General features: G+C 35.6%; 1 protein-coding gene across 1 annotated transcript in view; it reads left to right on the top strand.

Moving 5' to 3' along the window:
• The window catches only part of Rcd5 (microspherule protein Rcd5), a 33232-nt gene extending 18151 nt beyond the window's left edge, over positions 1 to 15081 (top strand). Inside the window, exons 10-14 of the mRNA XM_089252706.1 lie at positions 2559 to 2587; positions 2721 to 2813; positions 2971 to 3053; positions 7619 to 7834; positions 14783 to 15081. Of these exons, the coding sequence (XP_089108832.1) occupies positions 2559 to 2587; positions 2721 to 2813; positions 2971 to 3053; positions 7619 to 7834; positions 14783 to 14866 (505 nt within the window). The 3' untranslated portion in view covers positions 14867 to 15081. The remainder of the gene's footprint in view (positions 1 to 2558; positions 2588 to 2720; positions 2814 to 2970; positions 3054 to 7618; positions 7835 to 14782) is intronic.
• The last annotated feature ends 6099 nt before the right edge of the window (positions 15082 to 21180 follow it).

A 21180-nucleotide genomic window follows, 5' to 3' on the forward strand; every position in this document is an offset into this window, starting at 1 on the left:
ACCATCCGTAAGGAAGCACATCTGATTGGTTTTCATGGTCGTGCTGCTATCCATAAGCCTTTGATCACAAAGTCCAACCGCGTTGCTCGGTTAATGTGGTGCAAAGCACATCGAAATTGGACCGTAGATCAGTGGAAACAGGTTCTTTGGAGTGACGAATCAAGGTTCACCCTCTACCGTTCGGATGGCAGGGTCTGGGTCTGGCGTCTGCCTGGAGAACGTCTCCTGCCAGAATGCATTGTGCCAACAGTCAAGTTCGGCGGAGGTGGAATTATGGTCTGGGGTTGTTTCTCCTGGTATGGACTGGGACCCTTGGTCCCCATTCATGGTAAGCTCAACGCCGATGCCTACTGCACTATTTTGGATGACAATGTGCTTCCTACGTTGTGGCAGTTTTACGGGGTGGATCCCTGTTACTTCCAGGACGACAATGCCAGCTGTCATACTGCGAGGTTAACCAAGGCTTGGTATGGTGCCAATGGGGTTCATCGAATGGACTGGCCTGCCCAGAGCCCAGACCTGAACCCTATCGAGAACCTCTGGGACGAGTTGGATCGCCGAATTAAGGGGTGCCCTACCCGTCCAAAATCGGTGAAGGAACTGACATGTCTTCTCCAAGCCGAGTGGAAGAAAATACCACTAGCCGTCACACAAGGACTTGTGGAAAGTATGCCCCGGAAGGTTCAAGCTGTAATTGCCTCTTGTGGAGGCTCTACCAACTATTGATTTTGAATAAAGTTAGTTTTTCTTTTCTATCACAGGTGTCCAAATACTTATTGGTAGATAGTGTATACATATATATTTTCTTCTTCGTGATTTAGTGTTGAGCATTCTATTTGACGGTTTAAACCGCTGAAAACTGCCATGTGTCAAAAACCTGCCAACCTTGCTACAGAGGGACATAAACTTGGTTGAAGGGGTGCAGAGAAGAGCTATGCGTGTCATTATTGGCACACGGGGCTTGAGTTATGAAGAGAGACTTCATTTTTTGAATATGTTTACATTGGATGAACGCAGGTGTTGAGGAGATATGATCAAAGTGTTCAAAATTTTCAATGGCATGGATAGGATGGACCATGAAATTTTAGTACACTGCCAATCGACTGCTTTTACAAGGGGGCACCAGTATCAATTGGTGAGGGACAATGCAAGGTTATGGTGTCACAGGGAATTTTTCTCTAATAGGGTTTTAATAAATGGAATAGCTTACCCCAGAGGTAGTAAATTGTAACACAATTGACACGTTTAAAAAGAAATACGATAAACATGTTGAGGTAAATTGAGAAGCTATCCATACTTAGAATAAGACAACCATAAGTATTCTTTATGGGCATTGTATAATATTTTATCATGTGTATATATTGTTTACAATGTTTGTTAATTGCATTTTTAATTGGGTTGCTATATTTTTGAAATATATGACATCCATATTTTTATGGGCATCTTTTTCTCAGCCACCTCATTGGACATTTTGCCTGTTGTGGTGTTGTATTTTTATTTGTATTTGCGCCTTGATGTTTGGAACTGCAGAAAACCAACTGCAGCCAATTACCACTGTGGCGACGGTGGGGTTTGAACCCTGATCCTCACGATGCAAGTCTGTCACTGTGTCCTACTAACTAGTCTTCGAAAGACTGGTTATTGTTTTTGGAGATGATGATTACAAGGAGGGCACGGTAGCCCAGGTTGATAAGATATTCACCTAAAGTACCAAAGGATGTTTAGAGGTTCAATACCCCTTTGTTCTCGTCAGAAAACTTTCCTGACACGGGTACAACAAAAACGGCAACATGACTGCAGAAAAAATAGCTACCACATAGAGTCCACCCATTGAGGGGTTAGCGCACCAACCTCTGGATGAATATAAAAAACAATTCTGCCATTCGGAATTGGCAATAAATTGTAGGACCCTTTGTGTGTGTGTCTAATTAGCGCTAGTGTGCAGAAAAATGACAGTGATGTGACAAAAATGATCAAATGATGATTACAAGGAAGAAAATTCATCTCTGCCTCCTCAGGGACATGAACCTTTGTCTCTCGTTTGCTGGACAAGTGCTCTACCAAGTAAGCTATGGAAGCAGAATATTTCTCCCTTGGAGCATATATATGTGTTGAAAGGTCTGTACCATCGCTGCCACTGTTCCGATAGTGCATTTAGTAGCGACATTCTAGTATATTGACAAGGTTTCATCTCTACCAAGTTTTTTACATGTGGATTATTTGTGTCAAAAATTCATTGACGATTCAAACTTGTGAAACCCATCTGCTATGCTGCTCAAAGTGAACTTCTTTTTTACTTCATCAAGACTTTCTCAATGTGATATGGTTTCAGTTTCAGGGAAAATCTCAGTTTCTTTCTGTCAATATATATTAATTGTTATTTGATTAATTCTTTGTCTATATCAATGTTTCCGTCCACCTACTGTGTTAACGTGACAATGTCTTCTATTTGTTATTATATTTGTTCTTGTTCATCAGCATTTTAAGATCATTTGAAACTATTTATTTTTTATATATATATATATATATATATATATATTTTTTTTTTTCTCTCATAGTGCACCAAGAGATGAAGATTTAGATCGAGGTAAATAAATATGTAGATGTCCCAGATTTTTTCTCTGCATATTTTTTGCAATCAATCGATTGCTCAATAGAATTGTCTTTTGAATTTGTCCAATCATAAAATTTTTTTTTTTCTTTCTTCATCTTCCTCTCAGAAATGAGAATTTCAAGTCGATCTTTGAAGCAGGAAATACGAAGACTAGAGAACGAGTTACCCAAGTGGCAAGTGTTGGTTGATGGTATCACTGGTATGTTCTTGTTAATTAGAATGATAATAGTAAAAATATAGATTTCAAGTATAATATATTATCAAAAATTCATTTCATTTTGAATATGTCATTTTGATGATATTATGAACATTATATAATAGTCTTACAGTTGTTGTTACATTATTTTCCCCTCCAGGTGTTTCTCCTCCTGATTTTGATAACCAGACATGGGCAGTACTGAAGGGCAGGTTTGTTCGTTACCTCATGCGATCAAAAGAAGTAAGAATACTCCCATTTCACAAAAAAATGTTTTTTTGTTATTATTTAACCCTTGCACTGCTGACAGGATGTAGGTTCAAAAATTACTAGCTTGTAGTAGCCCAGGTTGATGAGATACTTGTCTGCTGTACCAAAGGATGTTCAGAAATGTCACAAGTTAAATACAGTAAAATCTGGAAAATCCGAGCTCTGAAAGTTTGAGTTTCTGGATAATTGAAGGCACTGAAAATTTTTTAATTTCTTTCTTGAGACCTCTTTCTCTCTTTTTTTTTCCCCTCTAAGAACCTAACATCTTTATATTTTCCTTAGGAATACTATGTAGTACACATATTTTGTACAGTAAATATCAGTTTGAAAGGTACCGGACAGTCCCCATATAATGGGTAACTGGTGTAATAAAATATTAGACTCCCTTGAATGGACATAGCTGTTTTAACTTTCAGGTGGTCACTGAGAAAGAGAAGCAAGTTTGACCGTTTTCTTTTTAATGGTGGATAATGGCATTGTCCCCTAATTGCTTGTGTAAAATCATGGAAAGGCAGTTGAAAGCTATCAGTATCTCATTGTCATTCACCATCAATCCCATCCTGAACTCTTCTCAATCACTCTCTCATCTTCACGTCCTTCTTCACATTCTCTATTTTTTTAAACACGTCGTATGAAATCTATATCTTATTTCAATAAAGAAATAAAAATACAATTCAATAAGAATAAAAATACAGCAAGTATGCTAGTACTGCCTTTGCTTGACCTTTTTCTTTTTTTTCTAAGTAAAACCAATATATTTAAAGCATTTTTTATTGTTTTTTTGGATAATTCAAGTCTTTCGATAATTCGAGGTGGCATCAGTCCTATTTACCTCACATTATCGCGACTCTACTATACCCGATTGCTCTTTGTCAGATAGAGTATTTTCTGACACAGAAGTACAGTGACAGTGATACCTTTGTTAACAAAGATAATTCCTTCTGGCATCACGTTTATTAGCCAAAATCTTCATTAGTCAAAACATGATTTCCCATAGGCTTCAGAATGATTTTCAGTAATTTTAAGGCTTTTTTCATGATCTTCACAATTTAAGGACTATTTCGGAGCATTATCTTGCATATTTCAGAATCATTGAAGAGGGATCCCCCCCCCCCAGCTTTATTTCCCACTATTGGTGATTTTAGCAATAATTGACAATTTTACTTACTTTCAACTTTTGGCAATGATTGATGATTTTTCGGCGATATTAGAAACTATTGCCAATTTTGTTTGTGTACCTTTGGCAACATTTTTGACAATCATTGGTAATTTCCCATATTTTTCTTAAGGAAATATAGTCATCCTATTTATAAAAGTATATTTTTAGGTTTTTACAGCATATTTTTATTTTGTTTTAGGGCATAAATTGATCTTTTATGGAGCATATCCTGTCTGTTTTAGGTCATAAAAATCCCAGCCTTAGTAATAATACAACAAATTGCACTTACATTTGATGTCATTTGACACATCTGTGGCCAGCTTTTCAGATGCTCCAGATAAGGCATTTGACCATCATTAGTGACTTTGGGATTTTCACAGGTCACCCTATCCTCTATAACTACTTTTCAAAATTTTTAATTATTTTAGCCTTATAAACAATGCTACAACAGGCGAAATGCCCAACAAGGTGGCTGAGAAAATAATGCCCATAACAAATATGAATGCCATATATTTCAAAAATACAGCAACACAATTAAAAATCAATTACAAACAATACATATACATGATAACATATTATACAATGCCAATAAAATGTATTTATGGTTGTCTTATTCTAAGTATGGATAGCTTCTCTATTTATCCCAACATGTTTATCGTATTTCTTTTTAAGCGTGTCAATTGTGTTCGAATTTACTACCCCCCAGGAGTAAGCTGTTCCATTTATTAACAACCCTATTAGAGAAAAATTTCCTGTTATACCATAACCTAGAATTGTCCCTTCTCAATCGATACTGGTGTCCCCTTGTAGAAGCACTCGATTAATGGTGTACTAATAATTCATGGTCCATCTTATCCCTCCTGTTGAAAATTTTTAACACTTCGGTCATATCTCCCCTATATATATCGTTTTTGAGAAATAATCAAAATTTTTGCACTTTGCACCATAATGTTCTCAGTTGCTCATTATTTGCCTTTATTTTACTACATGTTTTTAGAACAAATCCAACGCGGCACTGCATATAATGTAAGAGCATGCCTGTTCAAACTATACCAATTTTTGTTGTGTGTCGAAAATTTTTTTAATACTTTGTGTTTGTGACACTATTGTGCCATTCAAATGACGTTGTACCAGGTCAGACTCTTGTTATAAGATCTATTGAATCTTTCTATTTCTAATGAGATATTGAACATTGTCTTTGCCTTTGCACAAGTTGCCTAGAAGTTATTTGGATTTAAATTCTGACTTATGTTCGGTAGACATCTTTTCAAATTCACATCCTTATTTATAAGACATATTCATGTTAGAAATTTGAGGTTATTCATACCAAATCTCTCACAAAGGGCATACATGTACAGATGTACCCACCTTGACAGGATGGCAAATAGACAAAAAAATCTGCATGATATTACATCCATCATACACATGTGAGAAATCAACCACTACTACTACTAAACCAGACATGCACCTCGTCCATATTCCTCTGCGAACCTCTAACGAATTGGCACATGTTGGAATGTGTGTGTACGTATAGTGAACCTACCGTGTAATGCTTGTTATGTGTAGTGCTGCCATCTGCAACCAATTTTTTAAACTATAAGTTTTTCCTTAACTGTCTCTCATAGTGAGCATGAAGTGTAATGAATGAATAATTATAGCATTGTAGGCCCGTTGCTCTCTGCAGCGAGACTTTTCAACAGGAAGATCGGCTCGCATTTGCGCCTCAAAGTTGAGAACCACAGAAAACCAACTTCAGTCGATCACCACTGCGGCGACGGTGGGGTTTGAACCCAGATCCTCGTGATGCGAGTCCATCACTATGACCATTCGACCACTGAGAAATCAACCGTGACGCATATACACCACATGACAATTTCAAAAAACAGTTATTTTTCGTCATGCCTAAAGCTAAGACATCCTTCATAGAAATGAAACTTTGGCACACATGTTTAATAGACATCCTGAAGTATCTTTATTATGCAAAATGAAACAGATATTGTCATATGTCGAAAAAAAGACAAAAGAAAAAATTATGTTCTTTGTAGCAATTGTAAAAAGTTACGAAAAGTGTTTTTTCTCCTGGAAATAAGGACATATGAGTTCATCTGCATGAAGTCTGACCTCTTCAGACACTGATGCACTTTTGGCATCTGTTGCATGCTGTCCACCAAATTGTTTAGGAGAGCTTGAGGGATTTTGCCTCATTTGTCCTTCAAGGTGGTTTTGAATTTCTGTATTGTTCAAGAAGTGTTGTGTTTTCGAGCAATTCATCTGCCAAGTGGAACCCAGGCGTGCTTAATGGGATTTAGGTTCAGCAAATATGAAGGCCATGGTATGGGCTCAATATCTTCACTTCTTAGTGTGTCAAGCACTTCATTTGTCCTATGCAAATGGGCATTATCATCCATTAACAGAAAGTCTGGTCCAACTGCACCACAGAAAGTAAGGACATGACCCCAGGAGAATTTTGATGCAATATCGCTATGATTTTATGGTACCTCCATCTGAGATAGGAAGTGGAGTTCTGCGATTTTGCATCATGCCCACCCGCACCACTACTCTTTGGCCATAGCAAATAAATTTCCTGGACATTCTGCTGATTTTAACAAGTTACCTGTTCTCTCCGTAGTAGCCGGTGTCCAATTATTCAATCTTTGTGTTTTATTCAATCGTTGAGAAATGGTTCTTGCACATAACGTGAGTGCCGGTAGTGTTAACAAAGTCTGCTGTTATCTGGCCAGGAGTAGAATTTTGGTTTCTTTTTGCTACTAGGCTGACATATCTATCCCCTTGAGGTATGGTGATCCTCTCACAGCCTCTAGCATGCTTTCGCATAACACTTCCAACTTCATTTTCTTTCTCGAACCATACAGAAACTCAAAATTGCCTTGAAAGACAAATGAGGCACAATCCCTCAAGCTCTCCTCAACAGTTCAGTGGATAGTATGCACAACAGATGCCAAATGTGCATCAGTGTCTGAGGAAGTCACACGTTACTGACGAACTCATATCTGTCCTTATTTCCTGCAGAATGAGCATTTTTCTTAACTATTTACAATTGCTGTAAGGAGCATCTTTTTTTTGCCAAGAGCATGTTTCCTTTTGCATAAGAAAGATACTTCAGGGTAGCTATTAAACATGTGCCAAGTTTAATTTCTTCGAAGGATGTCTGTCATTAGGTATAACAAAAAATGAAATTATTCCTTTAGCATTTATCTAACAGTGTAAATTCCATGCCCAAGTGATAAATTATGCGCTGTGTTTGCCTGGATTTGTTCTTGCCATATTTGCTTTCATTATATTCATATAAAATTGTGTTTAGCCTGTGATTCATGTTGTTACTGTAATGCATAGTTTCTATTGTTTGCTTTTAATGTAGATAACTATTGGACGATCTGCAAGTAACAATGCAGTAGACATTGATCTTTCTCTGGAAGGACCAGCAAAAAGAATTTCACGGAAGCAGGGAATACTGAGGATGGAAAGCAATGGCGACTTTGCTTTGGTTAATGAAGGGAAAAGGTGCTTTTACATTGATGGGAAACCAGTTTTGTGTGGAAATAAAGCTAAGCTTAGTAACAATTCTGTATTAGAGGTATGTTCATTTGTTATTCATGGTTTGTTTAATAATATTACCACCTTGTTTGCTAATTTTTGATCATATTTTTGTTTTATAACATGTGCTATGTGATTCATAAACTCAAATTCTTTATTTTAGTGGGGGGGGGGAAGAAATTATACAGTGGGGCCTCTGAATTTTGCACTAATCTGTTCCCAAACTTGAGTTGAATGGCAAAAATTGTCAAAGTGTCTCATGCTATCCATATATACCTACAGTGTGAGACATAATTATTAAGACACTCCTAAATTTTAGTGAAGTCAAGAAGGAATAAAGTAGAAAATATCGAAAATTCCAAGCTGTTTTATGACAGTGCAAAAATAACTATACCAAATATTGGGAATTTAAAAAAGATTTTCACATCATTTTATAGAAAAACAAAAAAAATATAGTATAGACAAAATTATAAGACACAGATTTTTGTGGAAAAGGTAAAATAAAATTCAAACAAAATATATAAATTTATCAAAATCAATATCTTGTACAACCACCTTTGTTACTAATCAAAGCAAAAATATTATTTGTTATGAATTTAACAAAGTCAGTGAGAGTGGCACAAGGGACATCATTCCAAGTCTCTGATATGGCGGCTTTTAGATGTTTAATGGAAGAAAATTGCCTCTTACCTGTGTTTGCTGATCTGCACAGGATGCCCCACAAATTTTCCATGGAGTGTCAGGGAAATGAGCTGGCCATGAAAGAACATCAATATACTCTTGCTTGAACCACTAATTTGTGTGACCTGACACATTATCTTGTTGGAATGTGAAATCTTTGCCACAAAAAACCTGTTTATATGCATCAATTTGCTCCTGCAAAAGTTCTACATAGCCTTATTCATCCTTGAGAGCAGAAAAACTACATCAGTCTTTCCTGAGGCAGAAAGTGCTCCTGAAACCATCTCACTGAACCACCACTCATTTGACGGCTCACAAACTGTTGTGTTGCAGACCTCAAATCTTGCCAATATGAATGGAAACCATTTGGACCATCAAGATTGAAATTTTTTTTTATTGGATAACAATATAGAAGAATACCACTGATGAGTCCAAAGCATGGTATGTTTTGCGAGAGTCAAAGGATCCTGTTCGTGTTTCAAAGTTAATGGTTTTTTCTCATTTTCATGAATTTCATGTTACTCATGAACTCTTGAAATTGTTAACTGTGAGCACTGCAGTTGTAAGGCAGACTTTATATTTCTGGATGACATTTTGCTTCTTACTGCTGGAGCATAAAAATTTCACTTTAAGTGGACAGGCATGAGGGGCACCGAGATTTTTTTTACAAAACCACATATTCCACGGTTTAAAATATTTGTGACGGCACATCAAGAACATCCAATTTTATTTGCTATCTATGTTTTAGAAATGCCAGTGCCATGCAATAGCCAAATTTCACGAATTTCATGTTCTTGCAGCTCTGTACCTATAGCATTTTTCCCTACTGATGAGATAGATAGTTGTAAAGAGGTTATATTTTTGTTTTGTTATCTAGTGTCATAAAGATGACATAACAAAATGATTTTCATAAATTAACGCAGTGCTACACTACTGTAAATTAGTGCAGGGTTGGTAAAAAAAAGTTTTCTGAAGAAAAAAACCAGGTTTTTTTGGTTTAAATCAGTTTTTTGGTTTTAATAGCATCAACATTAAAAACAATGAAATTTTTGAAAAATCATTCAAATTTCTAATAATTAAAGTAAAATGTTTCTTAATGTAATTAACACTATTCCCATATTAATTAATCTATAAATATTTTTTATAAATTTTAATAAAATCCAACTTTTGCAATTTAATTATTTTTTTGCTTAACTCAAGGAATTAATTTGGCTTTGAAAATTCTCTCTCCCTCTTTTAATGTTATTATTAACCATATAATATACAGGTTTTTTCTCCAAATACTTTAGGTATTCTTAATTATGAAGCTATTTAGCAAAAAACATAAAAATTAGATGAATATAATGTATTTAATGAAACGTAAATAATGATGATTAACTAACGATGATTTACACTATACAGGGTGATTATAACTAAAGTTCTGATTTCAAAACACCATAAAAGAGAACCATTGTCAGAATGATTTGAAAATTTGCATGAATATTCCTGAAGTGATGGAATTTTACATTGCAAAGGGGGAAAAATATTTTAAAATGTAAAATTAATGACGCTTTACTCATCCAACACGTGGGAAATTTGCTTTTAGAATCGATAATTTAATTAGCATTGCACAATTTCATAATTCTGGAAACAGCACAAAAATGAAGTAATTGAACAAGTAACTACAACTTACTCAAGAAATGTTAAATATGTTGTTCACCGTGTTCTGGCTGTGAGGTAAAAGCACAAAAATGCTTGTTCAACAATAGATCAAAGTATGTCATGGTCATGATGTGGATATGTGTTTAATTCATCAAAGTTTGCAATTGGACCACCTGGCAGCTAGCCAGGTGTCATGCCTCATCCTTTTAATGTGCAAATGGTTCTTCAGCAGCTACATTGCTGGTATTGCAATGTGCATCTTGATAAAAGTTGTGCTATTCGCATACTGATGCTGTTGAAGTGTCGAAATGTGGTTGCACAAAATAGATTACACTGCTGGCCAAGTACGGCTTCATCTACTTGCACATTTCACACTACCTGAACTTTTTTTTTTTCTTTTGCCAAAGAAATTTCCATTGCTTCAAGATAATCCATGCAAATTTTTAAGCCATACAACGCGGTCTACTATTCAATCATTACTTTTAATGCATTGTTATAAAAATTGATGGCAGGTGGCAGCACTACACACAGCAAACATTACACAGAAAAAAACTTCATGGAAGGTTCAGTACATGCACACACACACATTCCAACATGTACCAGTTCGTTAGACGTTCCGCAGAGGAATATGGACGAGGTGATTGTCTAGTTTAGTAGTAGTCATTCTGACCGTCAAACCAAAAGATACCCAGGTCACATTACCATATGGCAATATTGGCTCATTGTCCTCACGGACTGGATACCTTTGGCAATTTATTTATAAAAAAGCATACATTACAAAATATACATTACAATCATAACAACTATAAAATCATAAGTATAAAATCACTTGCGAGATCACAATCTATGTATACAGGCGGAAATCAAGCATATAGTCCTATATTACATATTAAATCTTAATTCAAATATAAAATCCTAAATCGCATATTGAAATCAGTAATAAATCAGAAAAAATTCATAATCAATTTCATCCTCAATTTAAATCTTTCAATTTCCACGGCATTATATTGTTCTTGTGCTATCAGTCAGTCTTCTTTATAGTTGATCAGTTTCTTTTTTCTTTGTGAACAGCGAGGTGGTGCAGTTTGTATATGTGCTATTGGCTGATATGGCATCTGTGGGATCACTTTGTCTTCATTGTCTTCAATCCATCTAATTATTTTCTTGACTTTATTTATTCTACTTTTGTTTTTAAAAATCTCTCTGATCCAGCGTGTGGCATTTTTAGCAGCGGTCACAGCCATGTGCTTTAGATGTGCAGTTAATTTACATGCTGTCAAATAATGAATGGAAGTGCCTATTTCACCACAAAGGCAATGATCTGTTCCTCGTTTTTTGAAGCGGTGAAGGTAATTTGAAAACAGTCCGTAATTGGTTGTAAAAAATACAAGTTCTCTGCTCCAATTTTTTGCGTTGTATGAAACTTTTGGTACTATTTTGTGGACACTTCCAGTTTTAGCATCATTCCATCAAGTTTGCCATAGATTGAGTATTTCTTTTCTTGCCTTTTGTTTTGCTGTAGATGATGGTAATAATATTTTAATTAATTGTGTGCCATTGATTGTCGCTGTTTTGGCTATTGCATCTGCTTCATTCCCCCACTCACCCACGTGCGCTTTGACCCAAGATATGCGAATTTGTGGGTTCTTGTGGAGGACCTGCCAAATATCCCTAGCCATAGAATGGATGGTCATCGAGTTCTGTATTGCATATATACTTGAAAGGCTATCGCTATAGATTATAGTTGCTTGTTGGAATTCTTGAGCTTTAATGGTTGCCATATATAACGCTAGTAATTGAGCTTGAAAGATACTATTGTCATTTTCTAGCTTATTACTGCAGCACTCGATGATCTTATGATCTTTCGCTACTACACATGCTGATGCTGTTCCGGAGATAGTTTCAAGCCATCTGTGAATATATGAATTCTTTGGCCTCCTATTTCTTTGTTCTGGTTATTCCCAATAGATACTTGGTGTTGATGCAGGTCTTCCGATGGGTGGATAGTTATTTGTTTTTCCCGTCGCTGATACTCTTCTGGAGCAAAGTTTAAGGCACCAATCTTTGCTGGTCGGTGTAGACCTAACGATAGACCCATTTGTGTTTCATAATTCATCCGTACGCTCCAAGGCGGACAACCAGTAATGACATATAGTGCACTATTTGGTGTTGTGTGGTACGCTCCTGTGATAATAATAATAATAAGTTATGTTGGGCTGAGTCTAATTTCTGTTGCATACAGTTGGTTGCGCCTGCATACCAAATAGTTGTTGTGTAAGCCATTATTCATGTTGCTATTGTCCAATATAGAACTCGTCAGTGTCGATATTTGTTTCCCCATTTCGATCCGCTGATGTTTTGGAGCTGGAGAAGAAGCTTATTAATTTTATCTGTTTGTTTTTCTATGTGTGGACTCCAAGTTAGTCTAGAATCTATGTACACGCCAAGGTATTTTAATACATCGGTTCTTTTTATAGATTTTCCAAGCATTCTTATGGTGGGTTTTTTTTTTGAAGATGCCCATAGGAACTTTATTTTATCTGTTGCGACTGTCAAGTGATGTTTTCTCAACCGTGTCGTAAATTTTTCTAATGCTTCCATCGCTATTTTTGCAGTGCCTTTCACTGTGTAGTATGAGACTATCAGGAGAATATCATCTGCATATGCCTGTACTTTTACATTTGATAGCCATGGCTCTTTCAGGATTTCGTCAACCACAAGGTTCCATAAGAGTGGTCCAGAACATGAGCCTTGGGGACAGTCTTTGTGTTGATGTTTCCTTACCTCTTCTCCAGCTGTAATCATTACTACTTCTCTATTATGGAGTATATCTTTGACTGTTTTTAGAAGTTGCTCAGATATCGGAAGTTGGCGAAGCTTATCTATATATATAATAGAGACATATCTTAGATTGTCAAATGCACATTTTTATGTCTATTGAAATAACGGCCACATTTTTGCTTTCTTTCTTTCTATTTTCTATTTTTTTCAGAATGTACAGAGCATGCTCGGCCGATTTACCTTTTCGGAATCCATACTGATTTTCATGCATCCAGGATAATTTTTTAATATGTCATTCTTTGAACCAAAATTCTTTCAAATACTTTGCCTGTTGTTGATAATACTTTGCCTGATTGGTCGATATTATGATAGGTTTGTTGGATTTTGGTCCTTTTTTAGAAATAGAAGGATTTTCCCCCGTTTTGAAATGCTCCGGAAAGCAATGATATTTGACGCACTGATTGAATAGATGGAATAGAAGATTTGGGAACTGTTTGTTGATAGCTTTCAAGAGTTTATAGCTGATGATGTTCAGTCCGGATGCCTTTTGGGTCATTTGTTCGATTTGGTCATTCTGACCGAAGTTCATATTGTATAGTTTTGGGATCAAAACTTTAATAATAATCACCCTGTACATAGCTGATTATTTTTCATAAATGTGTTACTACTATACAGTAGAACCTTGATTAGTTGGGCTCAATGAGGAAAGTATAAAAACAAATATTGAATATTAAGACTGGGTGATATACAGTAAGAGATGTGCTATTTCTTGAAAAGAAAAAGGAAATGAAAATGTCTGTGAGTGGTACTGTAACTACTAGTACACTGGTCTTCATCCTTTAGGGACAGCTGGTGTCTTTATTGGATTATAAGTGTGTGTGTGTCCCTAGCAGGATGGTGTTACTACTGTTACTGCTTCTTTGTGGGGGGGAGGGGACCCTGTGAGATAATGCACCACACAACATTTAGATGTGTGATGCAATCCTTATTCATGAATTTGCTAAAGATAGAACATCAGAATATAGCCAAAGGTTAGAAAATGTGGTAAGAATGAGAAATATTGGCTTCTGTATATTAACTTTAAATAACCAAAATACTATATATGAATAAAATATTTATTAAGGCCACTTTTATGAGACTTTTTGGAAAAACCACTCATATCATCTTATGCCATTTAAAGATACACCATCAGAATGTACCCCAAGAATATAAAATGTGGTAAGAATGAAAAATTTTTTTTGGCTAATGAACCAATATGATATTTTTAAGGAAAAAAATTATATTTATAATAAAATTATAAATAAAATTTATATTATTATTTATATTTGTTTATATTGTATAATTATAAATAAAATTTATATTATTATTTATATTTGTTTATATTGTATAATTATTATATAAAATTTACATTATTATTTATATTTATTTATATTGTATAGTTATTAATTAAAATTATAATGTATAAAAAAATATATATATATATTTATATAGGCCACTTTTATTTGATTTTTTTTTTAGCCCTCTTGGTTAAAACCAAAGAACCCTGAATTAATGGAAATGAAAATGTCTTATATTTCTGTCTTAATAATTTCTTACTGGAATTCACTAAAATATTAAAATATCAAAAACTGTTTTTTGGACGTCCTTGTAATTTCACTCGCAATTGTAAACATTATTCCAAAAAATTAGCATCAAATTTTATGGCACCATTGTTGATTTGACATGCTAGCCATTTACAAATCAGTCATTACTATGACGTAGATAAAAAAAAAAAAATTTTCATTCAAACTTATGTTTCATTTAATTTGGGCATCAAAGATTCTTTTATAATTTTAAAAATAATCAATGCTTATGAAAATTTTAAAATTATTTATTATTTTTAAAGATATCTGGACTCCGTTTCATCTTTCTGGTGAATCAAGATCTGATTAATAGCTTACGAGCGAAAGCTGGAAAAAGTGTATGCTGAAATTGATTGAAGTTGCAAATTCTTTTTGGAAACATATGACTTTAAAAAATCACTTTGTTGTAAAGTTTGTGTAATTAAAATTGTACAAAATTATAATTTGAAAAATCTATATTTCATTATTTGCTTTCATTCTTATCACGATACTGAACATGATGTATGAAAAAATTCTTTTGATCTGAAATAAATTAGGAACAGAGCAAGAGCTTTAAAAACTATGACCAGCTATTGAACTTAGAAAAAAGGCATATTAACCAGACTGTGCCTAATCAGGTACAACAAAAATCAAAGTGTACAAAAATAAATGGGGGGGGGGGGGGGTATATGAAAAATTTAATTGCATGCTACCCTAAATTCAAAAAATGTCTATTTAAATTTATGTCTATCTCTGCTATTTTGAAGGAAATGTTCTCATAAAATTTTGTTCTCATTTTGATAAAATTTGAGCCAGATACAAGTTTATACCTATAGGTTTGTAATCAAAAATTTCAAATTATGAAATTCTGTGATCTTTTTCCTAGAATATGGTTCCTGTGGTTTTTCTAGAATATAGTTTCTGTGGACTAGATTTATGTTCCGGTAGTTTTCCTAAATTTAAAACGGTTCTGGGGCTCTTCCTAGAATAATTTCCGACAGCTGTCACGCGAGAAGATATGTGGTTTTCCCAGAATATTGTTTCCTCGGTTTTCCTAGAACCATTTCTGAGGGATGATGAGAAAAGCTCTGTGGTCTTCCTAGAATATGGTGTCTGTGGTCTTCCTAGAATATGGTGTCTGTGGTTTTTTATAGAATGCAGTTCTCTTCAGCTTCCTATATTATGGTTTCTGTGGTCTTCTTACAATAATTAATGAGAGTTGTTGATGAGAAATCCTGTGGTCTTCCTAGAATATGGCCCCGGTGGTGTTAGTAGAATATGATTTCTGTGGTCTTTCTAGAATATTGTATTAATTCCACGTATTTAAAAGAATTTGCTAATAAGTATTGTCTGCCCTAGACCATGATTCCCATGGGTTTCCTATAACACTTGACATATATTCTCATGGCCCAGGGTTCCAGAGATTGATCTTATTTAAGAAATTAATGCTCATTGCAAATTCAGTTTTGACCAAATTGATTAAGTAATAGAGGATATCTCGATAAGTAAAAGAGATAGGCCTCTCTTGGGAGAGGGAAAAAAATGTGGTCCAAAGGGGCCATGGACTGAAAAGGTTGAGAAACACTCTCTAAATGATGTCCTGATTCATCCTTTGGTTGAGATAGTGCCGTTTCAACCTCGGGTGAGAAATTCATGTTCCATCACCTCTCCCGTTCGTATGTTGACATCTTGAAAATGGAGTGCGAAGTGGACTTTTTTTCTTTTCTTTTTTTATTGTCTTTTGATTCAAGAGCACCAGCACGTGCCCATCATTAAGAGAGGAACACTTATGTCAAGGGTGCTCAACATTTAAGAGAGTGTAGATCACTTAATAGTCACTTGTTCACAGGGTCGTCATTTCAACTTTTTCCGGGGGGGGGGGGAGCAAAACACATGTACTCAATGTATGTATATATATATTTGCATATATATATACCATTTTTAGTGTATTTTCAAAAGCCAGGGACCCCCCCCCCCCCCTAAATGACAGGCCTGCTTGTGCATGCTTCCTGTGGTCTTCGTAGAGTTTCCGTAGTTTTCCTAAACAGTGATGGATCGTTTCTTCTTAAATCAACTTTTCTTTGAATATGATTCCAGGCACATCTACAAAATGATTTCTGGGCTCTTCTTGTGGAAGAATTTCTGAAGAATGTTGAGAGAGAAAAAAGCTCTGTGGACTTTCTAGAATATGGTTACTGTTATCTTAGAATTGGTTCCCATAGTTTTCCTAAAGTATGATGGGGATCGTTTCTTCCTGAATCAACTTATTTTATTTGAAAATGATTCTCAGGTTCTCTACAAAATCATTCTTCGGCTCTTCCTAGAATAATTTCCGAGTGTTGGTGAGAAGAAACTCTGTGGTCTTTTCCAAAAATTAGGTTCCCGTGGTCTTTTTAGAATAATTTCTGTGAGTTGTTGAAAAAAGTCTTTGGTCTTCCTAGAATATTGTTTTCGTGGAGGTCTTACCATTTGGTTCCCGCAGTTTCCTAAATTATGATGGATTGTTTCTTCCCAAAAATCAACTTGATTTATTTGTAAATGATTCCAGACTTCTCTACAGAATGATTCTCCAGCTCTTCCTAGAATAATTTCTGAGAGTTGTGGAGGAGAAGTTGCTCCAGCAATTTTCCTAACAGGATGGATCCTTCCTTACTAAATCAACTCTTATTCTACTTTAAAAATAATTCTCCGGTCTCCAGAAAATGACTCTCATGTTCTTCTTAAAATGATTTCTGGGAGTTGGGAAAAAAATTCTGTAGTCGCCCTACAGTATGGTTTTCGTGGACTTCCTAGAATTGCGTTCCTGCAGTTTTCCTAGATTATGATGGATTGTTTCTTCCCAAATCAACTTGATTTCTTTGCAAATGATTCCCGACTTCTCTACAAAATGATTCTCCAGCTCTTCTTAGAATAATTTCTAACATTTGTCAAGGAGATATTTTGTGGTCTTCCTAGAACCATTTCTGAGGGATCATGAGAAAATCTCTGGTCTTCCTAGAACCATTTCTGAGGGATCATGAGAAAATCTCTGGTCTTCCTAGAACCATTTCTGAGGGATCATGAGAAAATCTCTGGTCTTCCTAGAATATAGTTCCTTTGATCTTTCTAGAATGCTGTTCTCTTGGGCTTCCTGGATTATGGTTTCCTTGTGCTCCTTAGAATAATTTCAAAGAGTTGTTGAGGGCAAATTCTATTGCTTTCCTAGAATATGGTTCTTGTCATTGTAGAATATGCTTTCCGTGTACTTTGTAGAATTATGTTCCTGTAACTTTACTAAATTATGGATCCTTTCTTCCTATATCAACTTATTCTCTTTGAAAATAATTACGGCGTCTCCAGAATGATTCTCGGGTTCTTCCGAGAATAATTTGAGAGTTGAGAAAAAATTCTGTGGTCTTCCGAGAATTGGGTTCCCGTAGTTTTCCTATAGTACGATGGGGTGGGGGCGTTTCTTCCTAAATCAACACATAGGCGGAGATAGACTTGGAAGTCTGGGGGGGGGGGGGAGCAAGATGATGCTGTTGTCGATTCATCTATACACATATGCATTAGATCAGTCGCCTTCACCTTTGATGCTGCCCTTCCCCCGTATCTCCGCCCATGAATCAACATATTTTCTATAAGAATGATGCCCGGCTTTATAAAACGATTGTTGATCTCTATCTAGGATTACTTCCGAGAGTTGTTGAGAATTTTTTTTTTATGGTTCGCGTGGGCTTTCTAGAGTATGGTTTCCGTGCGCTTCTTAGAATAATTTCCGAGAGTTGTTGAGAAATTCTGTGCTCTTTCTGAAATGCGATTCTTGTTTTCTAGAATATGCTTTCCGTGCACGTCCTAGAATTTTGTTCCGGTAATTTTCGTAAATTATGGAACCTTTCTTCCTAAATCAAATAATTCTCTTTGAAAATAATTACAGCGTCTCCAGAAAATGACTCTCGGGCTCTTCCGAGAATAATTTCTGAGAGTTGACAAAAAATTCTGTGGTCATCCTACAGTATGGTTCCCGTGGTCTTCCTAGAATTCGGTTCCCGTAGTTTTCCTATAGTACGATGGGGGAGGGGGGGGGGAGATCGTTTCTTCCTAAATCAACATATTTTCTTTAAAAATGATGCCCGGCTTCTTTACAAAACGATTGTGGGGCTCTACCTAGGATTATTTCCGAAAATTGTTGAGAAACAATTCTGTTGTCTAGCTAGAATATGGTTCCCATGGGCTTCCTAGAAATTGTTCGCGTGAACTTCTTGCAATAATTTCTGAGTTGTTGAGGAGAAATTCTGTGGTCCTTCTAGAATTATGTTCCGGTAATGTTCCTAAAATTATGATGGATCCTTTCTTCCTATATCAACTTATTCTTTTTGAAAGCAATTACGGCGTCTCCAGAAAATGATTCTCGGGCTCATCCTAGAACAATTTGAGAGTGGAGTCAAATTCTGTGGTCTCTTCCGAGAATAGTTTCCCGTAGTTTTCCCATGCCACGATGGATCGTTTCTTCCTAAATCAGCGTATTTTCTTTAAAAATGATGCCCGGCTTCTTTATAAAACAATTATTGGGCTTTACCTATAGTATTACTTCCAAGAGTTGTTGAGAAAATTTTTTTTGGCTTCCTAGAATAGGGTTCGCTTGGACTTTCTAGAGTATGGTTTCCGTGGATATCTGTGAATAATTTCTGAGAGATGTTGAGAAGAAATTCTGTGGTCTTTTTTCTAGAATATAGTTTCCGTGGACTAGATTTATGTTCCGGTAATTTTCCTAAAGTATGATAAAACGATTCTGGAGCTCTTCCTAGAATAATTTCCGACAGCTGTCGCGCGAGAAGATATGTGGTCTTCCTAGAATATGGTGTCTGTGGTTTTTTCTAGAATGCGGTTCTCTTCAGCTTCCTATATTATGGTTTCTGTGGTCTTAGAATAATTAATGAGAGTTGTTGAGGAGAAATCCTGTGGTCTTCCTAGAATATGGCCCCGGTGGTATTAGTAGAATATGGTTCCTGTGGTCTTTCTAGAATATCGTTTCCGTGATCTTCCTAGAATTGTGTTCCGGGAATTTTCCTAACTTAATGATGGATCCTTTATTCTTAAATCAACTTATCCTTTTCGAAAATAATTACCGCAGTCTCCAGAAAATGATTCTCGTGATCTTCCTAGAATAATTTCTGATAGTTATCAAGAAGATATTTTGTTGTCATCCTAGAATATTTTTTTTGCGGTCTTCCTAGATCAATTTCTGAGGGATTATGAGAGTTGTTGAGGACAAATTCTATAGTCTTTCTAGAATATGCTTTCCATGGGCTTTCTAGAATGTTCCTGGAATTTTCTTAACTTAACGATGGATCGTTTATTCCTAAATCTACATATTTTCTGTTTGGTTCTCGCAGTTTGCCTAAATTATGATTGATTGTTTCTTCCCAAATCAAGTTGATTTATTTGCAAATGATTCCCGACTTACAAAATGATTGTTGGGCTCTAACTAGAATTGTTTCCGAAAGTTGTTGAAAAAATTCTGCTGTCTTCCTAGGTAATGGTTGCATGGTCTTCCTTGAACATGGTTCGCGTGGTGTTTCCAGGGTAGGGTATCCATGGTCTTTCTAGAATATGGTTTCCGTGGTCTTCGTAGATTAATTAAGGAGATTTGTTGAGAAAACATTGTGTGGTCTTTCTAGAATATGGTTTCCGTGGACTTCCTAGAGTTGTTCTGGTAGCTTTCCTAAATTATGATGGATTGTTTCTTTTTAAATCAACTTAATTCCTTTGCAAATCCTTCCCATCGTCTCGAGAAAATGATTCTGTCTCTTCCTAGAATAATTTCTGAGGTTTGAGAAAAAATTCTGTATTTGTCCTACAGTATGGTTCCCCTGTTCTTCCTAGAATTAAGTTCTCGTGGTTTTCCTAAAGTATAATTGATAGTTTATTATCAATCATACAACTTATTTTTCTTAAAAATGATGCCCGGCTTCTCTACGAGATGATTCTGGGGCTCTTCCTAAGATTATTTCCGAGAGTCTTTGGGAAAAAATTCGGTCATCCTAAAACAAGGTTCCCGTGGTCTTCCTAAAACAAGGTTTCCGTGGCTTTTCTAGAATTTGGTTCCCGTAGTTTTCCTAAAGTATGATGGATTGTTTCTTCCTAAATCACCTTGTTTTTTTTAATATGATTCCTGCGTCTCTACAAAATGGTTCTCGGACTCTTCCTAGAATTATTTCTGAGTATTTTTGTGTGAGAAAAATTTCTGTGGTCATCCTAGTGTTTGGTTTTCGTGAATTTCCTAAAATATAGTTCCCATAGTCTTTCTGGAATTATGTTCGGGTAATTTTCCTAAATTATGAGTGATCGTTTCTACCTACATCAAATTGTTTTCTTTCAAAATAATTCCTGCCTTCTCTACTAAATGATTTTCTGTCTCTTCCTAGACTAATTTCTGAGAGTTATCGAGAAGAAATTCTGTGGTGTACGAATTTGGTTCCCGTGGTCTTCCTAGAATATGGTTGCAGTAGTTTTCTTAAAGTATGATGCATCGTTTCTTTCTCAATCAACTTAACTTCTTTGCGAATGATTCTCCGGCTCTTCCTAGAATAATTTCTTAGATTTAAGAAATTCTGTGATCACTCTAGAATTGGGTTCCCTTAGTTTTCCAGAATTATGATGGATCGTTTTTTCCTAACTCAACTTGTTTCCTTTAAAAATG

Source organism: Pholcus phalangioides, unplaced genomic scaffold (genome assembly GCF_987345545.1).
Source record: "Pholcus phalangioides strain wild (caught in Gottingen) unplaced genomic scaffold, Ppha-v1.0 ptg000030l_1, whole genome shotgun sequence".
Taxonomy (NCBI): Eukaryota; Metazoa; Arthropoda; class Arachnida; order Araneae; family Pholcidae; genus Pholcus; species Pholcus phalangioides.